General features: G+C 44.5%; 1 protein-coding gene across 5 annotated transcripts in view; it reads right to left on the bottom strand.

Moving 5' to 3' along the window:
- Window positions 1–281: 281 nt before the first annotated feature.
- The window catches only part of ccdc186 (coiled-coil domain-containing protein 186), a 30723-nt gene continuing 14159 nt past the window's right edge, over window positions 282–16845 (bottom strand). The window contains exons 13-16 of one of the 5 annotated variants that reach the window (XM_056429613.1): window positions 15568–15666; window positions 12534–12750; window positions 5436–5655; window positions 282–2936 (exon numbers count right to left, since the gene is read on the bottom strand). In XM_056429613.1, the coding sequence (XP_056285588.1) occupies window positions 2853–2936; window positions 5436–5655; window positions 12534–12750; window positions 15568–15666 (620 nt within the window). In that variant the 3' untranslated portion in view covers window positions 282–2852. Of the gene's footprint in view, window positions 4975–5435; window positions 5656–12533; window positions 12751–15242; window positions 15263–15567; window positions 15667–16845 lie in introns of those variants that run through there. The other 4 variants (XM_056429615.1, XM_056429616.1, XM_056429617.1 and 1 more) reach the window with 4 other exon arrangements.

Raw genomic sequence — 16845 nt, 5'->3', positions numbered from 1 at the left:
GTAGACGACTTGTTTTCGTTTGTATTGCCATCGAGTTGGGTTTTAAATCATCCGAGAGGCCGCCTGGTTTGACTGACAGCGAGCGGTGCAGCGGTTTGTGTGACCTCCAGCGAGGCCGACGCTGCCGTTTGCACGCCAAAAAGACTCCGAGAACGAGAGGTCACCTGTGCAAAATGTCACAACCTCAATTCCACTTCCACTGTAACACAAATAAACTAGAACCAGAACAGCAGATGTTCGTGTCCTGTCAAAAACTAAACAAAAAATATGAGACTCTGTGGGACATTCAAGAGAAAGTTAAGACTTGTCTCTTTTTATTCCCTGGAAACACCATATATATATATATATATATACACAAACATAATCCAGATTCAGCATGTTTTTTAAAAACAACTCATCATTTTACAGAATGACATATTTACAAATGTATATTAGAATCACAGTTTGAATATTACACAAAACAGGGCAGGGGGAAATCATTGCACAGCAGGAGGAAACATGACACACTTCCAATTTAAATCTCACTTTGACACACCCAGATACAGACTCACACCCACACACACCCACCCACACACACACACACTGAACTCCATTTCATCATATCCATATAGGGGAACATGATGAATGTATTATTCACACAATGCTGCAGCATGGCTTCATTCAAGGCTGTGGAAATGTGTGAAAACTTGGATCGGCGTGATTCTTACAGGAGACCAATAATTTAGAGGAAATAATTAAGGAAATCCTATGCGCTCATTTGCATATAGGTTGTATTTTACCGACTGTAAAGAAAACGACGATTTGCGCCCGGTCGGCAGAAAGCAGCTCATCTCCCCCCGCTGCACGAAAGCATCCAGATCATTTTCATTTTTATAAATAATCAACTTAATAGAACCGGAAACCCGAGAGTGATAAAACTGCGACCTTTCAGGGGTGAAAAGGTCAACAAGTTTCACAATCGAGGAGAAGCGAGACGTAATCTCCAGGTCTGTGCGTTTACACCTGGCAAAAAATGAAATTTGGATGAAATAAAAAGCAGCGGCGCATCAAACGCCGAGCAAGGCATTAAGGACTTTCATCTCTGTTCACAGGGTGGGCCGCTTCAACGTCACCTCCGGGTGGATGGGAAGGGGATCAACCTGCAACCAGTCACAACCCGTAAAAGCTTGTTTCTGATTGGCTGAATGCGGATGGAGGCCGATGCTTTGTGACCGAATCTGCAATCGGATCAAATGAAGACCAAGGGAACTTTAAGAGTGTTGGATCAAGCTAGTTGCCTTCGTACCGTGGATGCGGTCGACTGAACATCTGTGAAGGAGAGACAGAAGCTGCATGTGTGTGTGTGTGTGTGTGTGGCTGACAGAGTCTGGTCTAAATGCAAATCCAGTGTAGCAGGATTCCTCTGGCTGGAACACACTTCACGGTCAATCTGTTGGGGCATGTTCACAAGGTGTAAACGTAAAAGCTTGAGAGGTTATAAAAAGGCACACATGCAGCCATGCACACACACACACACAAGTTGGACACTAAATATTCAAACGCCTGCACAGTCGCATGTTGCACATACACGAGCATAAAAACAGACACATAAAACAGTACGCACAAACGGCATTCAGAACAAAACTTAAGAAGACGAGATAGAAATACAAAAACAAAAAGGAACAGCATTGCACTTTGTCCCCGGATATATTTCTGTAGGTTCGTTGGCTTTCCTGAGCTACAGATACAGCCACAGATCTCCCGTCCGTCCGATTCTTCGACGCTTGATTTACTTCGACGGACTAAGTGACGCGAGAAGAAAAAAGAAAAGGAAAAAAGAGAGTGTGGTAAAAGAAGCTGAACATTTGTCTCTTCCCTCTCAAAGATATTCTAGGTATTTATGATTTAAAATTAAAAAGCAAAAAAAAAGGTCAACGATTCTAAGAAAGCTCTCGGTGAATATGCACGATGATAAAAATAAAAATAAATGGATCAGCAGACAAATAAAACTTAAATTATAAACCAAGAAACAAAAGAAGGAAGAATCACATTCAACATGGCCAGCTCTACATTTCAACTGTTACACAATATTGTCGTTTTTTGTGTGTGTACAGGGCTTAACGTTGGGATACTTCCCCGCTGCTGGCATAGTGCCGTCTGCTGCATTAAACATGGACTAGAAAGCCGCGAGCATCCTTCAGCGGCGCGGCGGCGATACGCAGATGGTCGCGTCTCGGCCCGTTAGTGCTGTGCGGCGCAAAAGTTGATGAAAAAAAAAAAATGCCCGCGTGGCATCACAAGATCCCCCAACCAGCCGGGGCTGACGTGTGATTCTTCTTCACTTTTACAAGTTCTCGGAGTGCTGCGTTGGGATGCCGAAGAAGCGGCTTTAAAAAAAAAATACATTTGGCTTATTGGCAGACGGAACGAGCCGAGGGACCGCGCCGGCCGACGGTCGTCTTATTCCGGCGGGACGCGCTGGACCGTGGACGGATGTCCTCTTCGTGGGATGGATTCATTGGCAAATCAGTGTCGTTGTTTTTTAAACTACTTCCCTGGTAGACTTTGCTCTGCATTCAGAATGATGGCGTCAACTAGTTTACAAGACAGTGAGACTTTAAAGCTCGAAGCAACTGGCCTGAAGAGTTTTATCCCGGCTCAGGGGGGACGGGGGGGGGATTCTGTTGTGTTGCCCGAGGTGGGACAATGTGGATGGAATAACAGTTCAAGAGGTCTTCCTAAAAAGCAGCCGGAGGTGCTGCCGCCGCTTCAAACATTCCACTTGCTCCTCCGCGTGCGCACATCTTACATTTTCCCGTCCCCTTCAAAAATGCCGTAGTCGTCGGTCCTTTATTTCCTGCTTCCTGGCTTCGTCACTTCCTCCTCACTCCATCCTCAGGGTCTCGCTGCTGCTTTATGAGCCTCTCGATCTCGGACCCCAGAGTCTGCAGATTCTCCTGGAAAAGAGAGCGGATACTTTTAGACTCGAACGCGTCGGGATCCGGTGTGCCGTGGCGGTTTAGCAGCAATAATAGAGAAAGAGAGTGACATACTTCTTTCCTGCAGCTTATTTTCCCCCAATTCATTTCTATGTGATAATGTTGTGGAAAGAAAGCATTTTCACGGGAACAGAAATGGTGTTTTAAAAGTGTGAATGACTTCAAAACAGAAAAATATCAAAAGCTAACCGCTATATGAATGAACTTGCAAGAAAATTCATATTCAAGTGTTTTCTATCCAGTGTGACTGAAAATAGCCGGGCCCTTTGTCGTACCTCCTGGAGAAACCCCCTATCACACAGCCATCAATTGTCAGAATGATAAACAATCACCGCAGACTTGACGATTGCCACGGCCACATTATCCATCGCATGAAATGTGAAGCCTTAATTCGGCTTCGTCAGAACCTTTTGTTTTATTGTCATTTTATCGTCTCCATCTCGAGTGTTTTCATACAATCACTTCCCGCTTACCGCCAATCATCTTTCATCCACAAAAAGAATATTCGCCGTCGGAAAATACTCCCACATTACAATTTATCGTCTGGGGTATCTAAGATAAATTCCCGATATAAAAGACAATATGAATCTGCTTGTTGTAAATGAAGCATCTAATGTGCCGACGTTAAAATGCCACTAGAGCACAGCGACAAACCCCAAAGCGGCTACGAGGAAACGCTCCGAGAGTTTGGCTCCTTTGTGTAGACGCACTCAAATATTATTGCTTTTCTATTATCTCTATTTTGCGTCACCCAGGGCCATATTCACCCACTCTATTGGGCTTTGAATGCGTTGCATTGTAGCGCGGACGGCCTTGCATTGCACTGCGACTGCGTTTTACGGAGAGGTGACAAATGAGTCAGAACAGGGTGCCGCTGCCCGTGCGCTACTTTTTGGGGGGCAGGTGCTCAAACCCAAAAAAAAAGGGCACCCATCGGCCAAAATGTTTTTCTGATCGAGTTGAAACATCATCAGCATTACACTAATTCTGCGGTCCTCGACCTGCGTTTCCTCTTGTCAGGATGAGACGGCTAGCTTACATTTTCCGTATGAATAAATATGAATTATTACATGGCAACGACAGTACAAGAGTTCTGATTGGCTAACGGGTACTCATGTAAAAAAAAAAAAATTATAATAATTTAAATGCCCCATCAGATATCAAAATACATTTGGAGGGAATTGATGACAAAGTATTTTTTATTAAATACTGATGAATGAGGAAACAATTTGTCTCCAGAAAAAGGGGCACTTTTCTCATCCAGGGCAAAAGGGGAGGAGCTTCAACCCCACTAGGGGTCTATCTGTGCACGTGCCTGCTTGTAGGTACAGTGGACATCTGGCTCCATCACCTCTTCAGACAGACGAGCTGAAACGGGTTTGATGATTCAACTCTAAAAAACACACAATCGGTTCAGTTGAAATCCCGATTCAATGACATTATCAAAAGACCCTCGTGTGCAGAAGCCCGGCCAGAGCTTGCGTACGCTCCGGCTGAACGAGGACGACTCCTGGGAAAATAGGCGTAAATAAACTATTCGCACCGTGAACCAATAAGGAGGAGAAAGGCGTCTCGGTTTCACTGGGGCACAGTTTTCCTTTTCTTAGCATGAGCATCAATAATGCAGGTTCTGAATTTGACCACAATTCCCAACATGCCATCGCTCGAAAAATAGATGGTTGAGAGACGACCTGAGAGCACAGTGTCCTGAGGGGACTGCCAGGGTTTGACATTCATTCAAAGGAGGTTCTCATTTACACAATGGTGTCATCTTTTGAACAGAATTTAGAGCAGAAACATCAGGATTTTTTTGGAGTTAATTTAAAGACCGGGGAAAGATGATTTTAAGAAACCCAAGAATAGACGCCGCTTCTGCACGGGGCCACGATGGCGGCGAGTGTCAGTATTCTGCATCCGCAGTTCGTATGTGCCGACGTGCTACGGGAGAGCCGTCCAGGGGTCAGGCCGTCTTCTGGGCTGCTGTAGGGGAGGAGACCTGAAGGAAAGTGAGCTACATTTTCTAAATGCGAAGAAAAATTCAGTCGGCGTAAGCTCAGGACATTAATAAATTAATAATAGCCAATTATTTTAGATGCATGAAAATCAGGCAGAATGACTTTAAAACATAGTTGTATAAAGAAAAATGGACAAAAGAGACTGAACTGCTCGAAGAAGAAGAAGAAGAAGGCGAGTTGGAAGAGGTGTGTTTTGAGGGCTCTACATTTATGATCACACAAAACTAAAGTTGAGAGAAGAGTCGACTTTTTAAAAAAAAATGGTTTTAATGCCTTCACACTTAAATAGTCCAACTGGAGATGCCGTCACGGCTAATAAAAGGTCATCCAAGGTTAAACAATCCCTCAGGGAAACTGTAACATTGCCAGTGTGTGTGTACATTTGTTCCGCATGCACAGCTCAACACTAATGGAGTCGGCCGCCTGCTGGGGGAGAGCCTACCTTCAGAGTGATGTTCTTCAGCAGCGTGTCCTCCAACACGGCCTGCAGCTTCCTGTTGATCTCCAGCGACAGGTCCAGGGTCAGCCCGCTGTCCGCCGGGTGCGAGTTGTAAAGCGACGCCATGATGCCCCCCCGCCGGCCCATGAGGGCTTTGTTGATGTCCGACGCCTCCGACGAGAGGGCCCCCGACTCCTCTCGCAGCACATAGCTCTGGATGATTCTGTGGGGGAAGAAGGGGGGGGAGGACTCAAACTGCGTGCTTCAGAAAGGAGAGGGAAACGAAGCGAACGGGCGCGGCTTCGGCCGCGGACTGTCGAGCGAAGAAATTGGGAAAGTGGGATTTATAGGTGGGGAGCGTGGAGAGCTCCCACTGCAATAAAAACGTTTCCAGCAGCGAAAGCTACAGACGTTTCTAGAATAGTAATTTCGGTGGGATGTCTCGTTGAACTCGTGCACGGGATGAACTCAGTCGGAGCCGGAAATAATTCTTGTGCAAGTCGGATGAGAAAAGGTAAAACAATAACTCTGAACTGGAAAGATGCAAAACCACCAACCATAACTCAGTGGAGACAGAGATTAAACCAGGTCCTTACAATGGAAAAAATGACTGCAAAACTACAAATGACATTAGATATCTTCACAAGAAGATGGGCGTGACGTTATATCTAGAGTCGATATTGGATGTCGATGTTATAACTGAGGGGTTGAGGTTGTACACATACAGTGCAACTGCAAAACAAAGAGGTCTATGAAAAATCTGGGTATGAAATGAATGTCTGTTGATTTGTTATTTATTTATTTTTTACTTTTCACATGAATGCCTTTTACCTTTCTTTAGTTATTTTACTTTGTACTCCATGCTTATCATTTGGTGGTATGTAGTTTGGTTGTTTGGCCCTTTCCTCCCTCCTCATTGGGTCCTACTCTTGGAGGGTATAAACATGTGGGAGGGGATGGGTGGGAATCTTTGGCGGGTGTTCATGTGGATATGGATGGATTTGGATATGTGCTGATTTTATTTTGTTGTAGATATATATTTTTTTCTTTCTTTTTCTCGATGTCAAGGAATAATCCGTTTGTGGAAAATGCAAAATAAAAAGTTCAACAAAAAAAAAGTAATGGGAAGGGCCGCATTAGAGGAGGCTGGAAGGATTCAATTTATCAACTATTGTCTGTCTGAGCGCCGGAGAAAATAAGAATAATCTTCATGTTCATTTTTTTCTCATTGGCCAATTTATACCGGTGCAGCCAGAGAACAGTGACAACTCGTGTGTTTCTATTCAGAGGAAAATAGACCGAGAGAGAGAGAGAGAGAGACCATCGTGACCGAAATTCATGACTGCGTCCGACATGATTATCTTCGTCTTAATTAGCGACTGAAGGGAAGACAACAGAACGCGATATTCAAGGTAATGGAGATGGTTAAGGAAATTAGTGTGTGAAGCTAATTCATAAAATGTCTTCTGTGTACGTCCACTGCCACGAATGAGTGAAGGCTCCGGTTATAAAGTTCACAATGTAACGCGTACAATGATGGAACCAAAAAGCTTTTACCGCTGCAACTGTATTCTTAGCTTCCTCTTGAAGACTTGGGCTTGTGGGGAGGGGAAGAAGAGGATCGGGTAATGCCCTACAGAAAAGGTCAACAACCTCCTGTAACTCTCTTGAGATGGGCCTGTAATCCATATTTCTAAACCGGCTCTCAACCCAGCTGTGGATCTCGACACGACAACAGGAAGCCCTCCACGGCATCGGGTAGTTCAAATGCAGGGAGCGTCTGAGAGCGACTTTTTGAAGGTGGGTAACCGCGGGATGAGCAGAGGGACGAGTGAGAGCAATGAGAGTTCCACTCGGGCATGTAGAGCTGGAATATTCATATTAGAGGGTTCTCAAGAAGATACAATTAGAGCAGTGGGGCAACGTGAAGGCCCTTTAGGAGGTAAGTGAAATTTGATTTAAATATATTTAAAATGCATTAACCCTTGTGTTGCCTTCGGGTCAATTTGACCCGATTCAATGTTTAATGTCGGTGTTCTTTCGGGAGTCAACAAACAAACATAAAGTACCTCACACTTAAACTTGGAGAACTATATTAATTCTAATAATTTTCTGGAGATTTTAATAGCTGGGGTCATATTGACCTCAAGGGTAAAATATGTTAGTAAATATAAAGGTAACAGGAGGGTGAAACATTGAATCGGGTCAAATTGACCCGAAGGCAACACAAGGGTTAAAATCCATAAAAAAGCCGTTGAAAAGAGTGATTTAATAAATATTCAATACAATATACACGACCGTTCAAAAGTTTGGGGTAATCCAGACAATTTCGTGTCTTCCATGAAAACTCACTTTTATTTATCAAATGAATTGAAAATTGAATAGAAAATATAGTCAAGACATTGACAAGGTTAGAAATAATGATTAATATTTGAAGTATTAATTTTGTTCTTCAAACTTCAAGCTCAAAGGAAGGCCAGTTGTATAGCTTATATCACCAGCATAACTGTTTTCAGCTGTGCTAACATAATTGCACAAGGGTTTTCTCATCAGATATTAGTCTTCTAAGGCAATTAGCAAACAAAATGTACCATTAGAACACTGGAGTGATCGTTGATGGAAATGGGCCTCTATACACCTCTGGAGATATTTCATTAGAAACCAGACGTTTCCACCTAGAATAGTCATTTACCACATTAACAATGTATCGTGTGTATTTTTGATTAATGTTATCTTTATTGAAAAAAGTGCTTTTCTTTGAAAAATAAAGACATTTCTAAGTGACCCCACGGGGGGGACGGGGTGTTAAGGAGCACCCGGAAGTAAAGGTAAACACAGGTGTTGAAAAGATAAATAAACAAACGGCCACAGGCGACGACCAAAAGGAAACACCAGACTCTTCTTTCATTCCGCGCTCCTACAATATCATATATTATATGCAAAATGCTGCGTATTACATCTTTTTTTCAACCCAAAAGGCTTTGCACTGGGGTACACGGCTGAAATAAATATTTCACACGGGGAACATCACTGAAAAAAGGGTGAGAACCTTTTAACTAGAGCATAGACTCATCAGAGGTGAATACCTAAATGTTCTAACAACCACTACCGATGTACGACCTAGCTTTCATGAAATAAAAATGAAATGTAATGCCTCAAATAAAAAAGGCAAACTGGAAGTGTACTACATCCCTAAGAACATCTCCTTCCTCTGCGTGCGAGACGAATGAAGCAGCGCTTCAGACGCATTACGGTCTGTAACGAGTCATTTCACACCGACTTGGTCTCTTTAAAAGTTAAACGTCAAGACTTTAAATGGAATAGTGGTTCATCGGGGACTAAGTGAATGTTAAAAAAAACCTGCTGCTTATCTATTCCTGTCAAGAGAAGGCATTTTAATCAAGTACAAATATTGTGAGAGAGATCTTTTGAAGGCTGAGAGCGTGCCGGTGACTTCTGTTACAGACGTTTCAGAATATGCCGTGCACTTGTAGTCCTGTCCAATACAAAACCGCTGAATCGGCAGCGTGGGACACACGGGTCTCCAACCTCATTAAGATGTGAACGCATTCATCAACGTTTGACAGGAAATGAAAATATTACATTTATAAAAAATACATCTCAAGTCCACTCTGAAGGAGGGAGGATACAACTAATACTGGTACTCAGTATCTACTCTTACTTCCACTCTGTGTGGAAAAAAAAAAAGAAGGTCCAATCTTTTATCCTACATTTCATTTAATCAATTACTGGGCTTTCTGTCTCGGTATTGTGAGTCTTTCACAGAAGTCAACCCAATATGTATGCACGACACAAGCCCGACAACAAAGACGTCTATGTTGCAAGAAAACTGAAATGATACAGTAGCTATAGAAGCACTAAATAAGAAAGCATCATAAATCTCCCCAAAACACACACACACACACATGACTAGACTTGAAAGGGTCCATATTTCGACCCCAGTTCCATCACAACAGTATTTAGTGAAAACAAAAAAAGTGACAGAAATTAAAGCTGTGGCCACATGGTGCGCTGAACGGCATGCAGAGGTCGGCGAGCAAGACGACGGTTTCATGAATCTGGGAGTAATTTGTCCTTCTGGTCTCGGCTGAGAAGGCGTAAGCAAGGAGGGCGGCAAGTCAAGCGTGCACGGAGTGAAGCTGGCAATTCGGGGTGCAGCGCAGCCTTTGGATACGCCGTGTCAGACCACATCATACTAAAACTAGAACGGGCACTCGGTAGATCGCATACCTCCGCATATCACAAGATTGGGCATTGAATTATGAACATGTTGGCATTAGTTGCATGCCAATTGGATACAAATGGACCGTATGCTAAATATTTTGTTTGAGGTTTGACCTTTACATGACCTTGACCTTTGACCCGATCGAATCCAAAAAAATGGTCCGGATATAGATAAATCATCCAGATCACCATTTATTCGATTTCGTTTTTTTTGATTTTTTCATGCATTATAAACAACAAAAACATACAAATAAATACACGGCGATCAAAACATTACCTTCCGCATTTTCAATGGGAAGGTAATGAGCGTTCTTAAGGCGACTTAGAAACTGTGCCCAAATACCAAATAATTACGAGAGAAAATGCAGGAAAAAAAAAAAGAAGATATGCGCCGGTCGTTGTTTGTAGGTTTTATCTTCATCGGATTCAGAACTTCAGGCAACAACAGTTGCATAGGTTTATCCGTAAATCAAAAGCATGAAGAAACACGAAGTCGCTCGGGCTTAGTGTGGAGGGACAGGAATCCTAAAAAAAAAAACTTGAAATATATTCAATATTTTAACACATTCAGCAGGTGTGGATCCAGAATAGCGATCAACAGAGCACGCATTGCCCTGATTTGAAGTCTGATTTGAAAAAAAGAGAGAAAAGAGGTGCTCCTCTAACTCAATTTCCATCAGCATCTCCTGACCAGAGGCCTCCTCCTCTTCTCCTCTGGTTTATAACAGCGTCATTTTAATTCAAGTCACATGAGTAGCCCATTCAGACTTAATGGTCTCAATAACCAGGTGTGGCTACTGAAGGACAGACATCATTACCCCGTTTCTGCATGTTTTAGCTCATTTACTACAAATCACATATTCTGGATGAGCATCGTACCCAATGACCCGTGTTTGACTTTCTAGCAGCAGATGAATATTCCACCAAAAATATTGAATGGCTGCATGATGGGTGAAAAAAAACAAAATGTAACCATCATCGATGTCAAGGCCTATGTTGTGGTCAGGCCACCAGTTTTAATTAGTTCAATGTAGCGTCCAAGAAATCCTGTTTTTTTCCCTTCATCAGTTTAGTGTGACCCCCGGCTTTAAATACGGCAATGAGTTTGGGAGGTGGGGCTGTACGGATTGTGGAATTATTTTAGTTTTTTTACATTCAAAAGCGACGATTGAGGTTCTCAAATTAAGCTTACAAGTCTGCGGCTTGAGTTTTTAGCTGTGTGATTGGAAATTTCTTACAGAAATGCATCTCGGGACTTTTACTTCTTGAACCAGGGGGTCACAAACATATCTCCTCCCACTGTGCAACTATATGTTATTTGGAATACACACACAGGAGTACACAATCGCTAAGAGTAAATAAGTTTAAAGATGTAAAAACACTGCTCTGATGTACGGGGTGGACGCTTGAATCAAACGGGAGCGTGTCGTTCACAACGCGTCCTCGTCAGAGGCCGTCTCTTAACTCATCACCTGCTTCAGGCTCACAGCTCAATCAGCTTTCACCAGCCTGTCCTGGAGGGATGGATACAGAGAGGCAAAAAGGACAAATGCACATCTATAATCTGGGAGGTGCAGTACCTCCTCCCCCCCCACCCCCACCCACACTTCGCTAAATTTAGCCCGGTAACCGTGGGATTCGTCCTCAATCTTAACTCTTGAATGTAGGTTGAGGCTAATGGATTCACTACAAGTGTGTAGCCGACAAAAGAAACGAGGGGTGGGATGATCCAAGTGGAATCGAGTCGGGATGATTGGATATCTCTGAGCATTGTGAATATAATCTGGCAGAGCCAACGTGATGCAGAGCATTCATAAACAAGTTGGGGGTGATCCACACTGATCAAATAATACAATTTCCCTCATTTTACTCCGTAGAGGGAAATGTTTCTCGTCTCCTTGGTTCAAACTATGATACTCTGTTACGTTTAAAGCATATCCACACCCCATTTATCCTGACATTGGTCCACAATCCTCTTCAAGGCCCAACCTGCACATGAAGCGTCGATGTGTTTAAAACGGCTGTAACGACCTTCACGCCGTCTCTTCAGTTGAGGTGATGGCTATGAATATGGATGGAGGCTTATTAAGGATCCATACCGATGCATTCAGCCCCTCTTGACTTTCAGTAGCTCTGAGTGAAGTTTGTCATGAATCCGAAGTGAGGCGAGAATCTGAGGATGATAATAAACTGTTTGTATGCATCTGCTGTCCGATCAAGGTGAGCTGAAGCACAGGTACACCAGGGAGTGAGGAACGGTGGGCCTGAATATTTAGCTCAACTGAAAAGTTAAATAGAATAAACTCAGTTCTCCTATTGGTCAATTTGCGTTATTAACACCAGCATGTGTAACTAAGACAACATATAGTGCATTTAGTCGTCTTCCACTTTAACACGAAACTCCTTCCTTTGAGCTTGAAGAACAAAATTAATACTTCAAATATTAATCATTATTTCTAACCTTGTCAATGTCTTGACTATATTTTCTATTCAATTCATTTGATAAATAAAAGTGAGTTTTCATGGAAGACACGAAATTGTCTGGATGACCCCAAACTTTTGAACGGTAGTGTAAATATTTGGTAAATTAATTTTGAGAGTTAATGCTCTCATAGAAGTCATATAGCGAGTGGTGGTGGAGCATTTGGTTTCTTCCTCGGAGCATTCTGCTTATTTTATTTAACTCTTTTAAATGTAAGGACCATCCACTGCTCTGGTGAAATCTGAACACCTTGCATTCTCTGGTCAAAATGCTCCCAAAAATTAATTCAGCATCGTTTATAGCAGCAAAAGAAAATAATATAACTGTTCTCGCCATCTCCCTTGGTGCTCCGTGTCCCGGTCAAAGCCACTCACTTGGTCTTTTTGCGGATCTCCTCCACCAGCTGCTTGATGTGATCCTCCATGAACTCGATCTTTTCCTGCTTGCGCGCCAGAGACTTCTGCAGACGGACGATGCGGTCCACGAGCACCGTCTTGTCCACCTCGGGGAAGCTGTCCACGACCGCCACCGAGGGGCCGGACTGGCTCTCCGGTGAGCGCTCTTCAACAACATGGCGCACATTCAAGGAGCCTGGAGAGAACGGAGGGGAGGTCACGAAGAACTTAGAAAAGTGTTCGTTGTTGGGACTTCGGTCATGTGTGGGGCCCTCAGTAACAATGGACACGGTCATGTGTGGGGCCCTCAGTAACAATGGACAGGGTCATGTGTGGGGCCCTCAGTAACAATGGACACGGTCATGTGTGGGGCCCTCAGTAACAATAGACACGGTCATGTGCGGGGCCCTCAGTAACAATAGACACGGTCATGTGTGGGGCCCTCAGTAACAATGGACACGGTCATGTGTGGGGCCCTCAGTAACAATGGACACGGTCATGTGTGGGGCCCTCAGTAACAATGGACAGGGTCATGTGTGGGGCCCTCAGTAACAATGGATAGGGTCATGTGTGGGGCCCTCAGTAACAATGGACACGGTCATGTGTGGGGCCCTCAGTAACAATGGACACGGTCATGTGTGGGGCCCTCAGTGACAATGGACACGGTCATGTGTGGGGCTCAGTGAACAAAAGCCACAGTGGTCGTAACTAAGACAATGATTGGATATCTCATATAATTGCAGAGCATTCATAAACAAGTTGGGTCGATGTGGGTGATGGCTATGAATATGGATGGAGGCTTATTAAGGATCCATACCGATGCATTCAGCCCTCCAGTAGCTCTGAGTGAAGTTTGTCATGGTGGGGCCCTCAGTATGATAATAAACTGTTTGTATGCATCTGCTGTCCGATCAAGGTGAGCTGAAGCACAGGTACACCAGGGAGTGAGCGGTGGGCCTGAATATTTAGCTCAACTGAATTGTCCACCTGCCACCGAGGCGGACTGGCTCCGGTGGCGCTCTTCAACAACATGGCGCACATTCAAGGAGCCTGCGGAGGGAGGTCACGAAGAACTTAGAAAAGTGTTCGTTGTTGGGATTCGGTAATGTGGGGGCCCTCAGTAACAATGGACACGGTCATGTGGGGCCCTCAGTAACAATGGACACGGTCATGTGTGGGGCCCTCAGTAACAATAGACACGGTCATGTGTGGGCCCTCAGTAACAATGGACACGGTCATGTGGGGCCCTCAGTAACAATAGACACGGTCATGTGGGGCCCTCAGTAACAATGGACACGGTCATGTGTGGGGCCCTCAGTAACAATGGACAGGGTCATGTGGGGCCCTCAGTAACAATGGACACGGTCATGTGGGGCCCTCAGTAACAATGGACACGGTCATGTGTGGGCCCTCAGTAACAATGGACACGGTCATGTGTGGGGCCCTCAGTAACAATAGACACGGTCATGTGGGGCCCTCAGTAACAATGGACAGGGTCATGTGGGGGCCCCAGTAACAATGGGCACGGGCATGTGTGGGGCCCCCAGTAACAATAGACACGGTCATGTGGGGCCCTCAGTAACAATGGACACGGTCATGTGTGGGGCCCTCAGTAACAATAGACACGGTCATGTGGGGCCCTCAGTAACAATGGACACGGTCATGTGTGGGCCCTCAGTAACAATGGACACGGTCATGTGGGGCCCTCAGTAACAATAGACACGGTCATGTGTGGGGCCCTCAGTAACAATGGACACGGTCATGTGTGGGGCCCTCAGTAACAATGGACAGGGTCATGTGTGGGGCCCTCAGTAACAATAGACACGGTCATGTGTGGGGCCCTCAGTAACAATAGACACGGTCATGTGTGGGGCCCTCAGTAACAATGGACACGGTCATGTGTGGGGCCCTCAGTAACAATGGACACGGTCATGTGTGGGGCCCTCAGTAACAATGGACACGGTCATGTGTGGGGCCCTCAGTAACAATGGACACGGTCATGTGTGGGGCCCTCAGTAACAATAGACACGGTCATGTTTGGGGCCCTCAGTAACAATGGACAGGGTCATGTGTGGGGCCCTCAGTAACAATGGACACGGTCATGTGTGGGGCCCTCAGTAACAATAGACACGGTCATGTGTGGGACCCTCAGTAACAATGGACACGGTCATGTGTGGGGCCCTCAGTAACAATAGACACGGTCATGTGTGGGGCCCTCAGTAACAATGGACACGGTCATGTGTGGGGCCCTCAGTAACAATAGACACGGTCATGTGTGGGGCCCTCAGTAACAATGGACACGGTCATGTGGGGCCCTCAGTAACAATGGACACGGTCATGTGGGGCCCTCAGTAACAATGGACACGGTCATGTGTGGGGCCCTCAGTAACAATAGACACGGTCATGTGTGGGGCCCTCAGTAACAATGGACACGGTCATGTGTGGGGCCCTCAGTAACAATGGACACGGTCATGTGTGGGGCCCTCAGTAACAATGGACACGGTCATGTTTGGGGCCCTCAGTAACAATGGACACAGGGACACAAACTGGACATTGACCCCCCAATATTTTCATGTATTTCTTATTTTTATTGATTGTTAATTGTTTCATTTATTTTCCTGGTATTTGTGTATCTGCAATTGTGTGAAGGGTTAATGCTGGTTAGGAGGAGTAAAGCTCATACGGGCACTGAGGTCAGCTCAGGGGTCCTTCAGGAAGAAAGCGAGGGAAAACGCGACGCTAGTAATTAGCTCGTTATGGACCAACAGCCTGCAGCCTGCGGTGGAGTTGCTGAGTGTGACGTGTTTCTGTGCGTTCAGGTGGTATAAACAGTTATCAAAACCATACACACCTGGATGTCATATGTGTGTTCTTTTTTTAAATAAATAAAAATAGGCTTCTTTTTCTTTTTTAAGCACTACCTTTTTTTGAGGGACATTTGACTAAAGGAAAAATAAAAACTTGACAGGATGAATGTTTTATGATATTTCTTCTGCACGTGTTGAATACTAACCAAATCCAGGAGGAGTACCTGAGGAACTTGAGCGACTGCCCATGCTGCTGGCATCCCGGTCGCAGCCTCCGTTCTCCACCTGCTCCAGTCTCTTACGGGCTGCAACGTCGACAAAGAGTAAAGAACATTAAAATGTCTATTAACTAAAGGAAGTAGAATTTAACTCACTTCAGCACTGTATGCTTACAAAAAAAAGGAACGGGAGACAATATTTTAACACCGACATTCAAAACACACGAGAGTGGTGTAAAAAAATATTCTCATTGCTCGTCTGATCAATATAAAAAAAAAAAGATTCAATCATAACAATAAAAAACAAATGAGTGTATATTTGTATTTCACAGGCTAAATGACTTAATTGATTATGAAAACTGAATTGAAAGAGTTATGTTCTGGTCATAAACTTCCTCAACTCTAGCCTTGTGCGAGAAACGTTGTCTTAAAAAAAAAAACATACAATAGCCGTGCAAAAATTAACTACTTATGAAAACCTACAGGCAAATGATTTGCAGCAGAAGCCCACAAAAAGGAAAGATGAAAGTCAACTGCTTGACTGAACTCAGAGTTTTCCTCTGTGGAGGTGTCTCCCTGAATAAAAGGTGATGCAGGCTGCTTTTTGAAGAAGAGTGCACGCTCGGCAAATCTTTCATGCATAATCAAAGTCAGAGACAGGAACTGCAACACAGATGAACGAGCTCTCCTAACGTCCTTGTGTCCCGTATCGCAAATACAACAGCTCTGGAATGAGTGCCCTGTAAGGGATTGTTAAGGTTATTTAAGTGGACTGTGTGAGGTACTTATGCATCGTCGGTGTTCGCATGCACGCACGACCCCAGTTGGAGAAGCAGACAACGCAGCGCCGACACGGCGGCAGCAGCGAAAACTATTTTAGCCTCCAAAAAAGAACAATATTAATCTATTTCTGGATATTTGCACCGTCAGATGGCCTATTTAAACCGAAGCGGTTAGCTGTGCTCTCAAAGTCACAAGACCACCTCGCAGAACACGGGAGCTGCTTGTTGGTCCGTTTGTGTTATTGTGGCACTTTGTCGTTTTTAAAGAGTTAGCTCTGGTTCACCAAAGTCCCACGATAACAAACCAACCAAATCGAGGCAGCGGGAGACGAGCAACTCGCATGTTCTTCAAGGATCCGTCTTTAGAGAGAGTATTGATAACCTAACTAAGCGTTAGTTCTCCATCGGAAAAGGCCTACCGTCAACAAGGTAAAGGTGATCATATTCTAAATACAGGGTTCATACACATTTTGACCAATGGATT

The sequence above is a fragment of the Pseudoliparis swirei genome, chromosome 13, assembly GCF_029220125.1.
Source record: "Pseudoliparis swirei isolate HS2019 ecotype Mariana Trench chromosome 13, NWPU_hadal_v1, whole genome shotgun sequence".
Classification (NCBI taxonomy): domain Eukaryota; kingdom Metazoa; phylum Chordata; class Actinopteri; order Perciformes; family Liparidae; genus Pseudoliparis; species Pseudoliparis swirei.
This window is presented reverse-complemented; position numbering and strand designations above follow the sequence as displayed.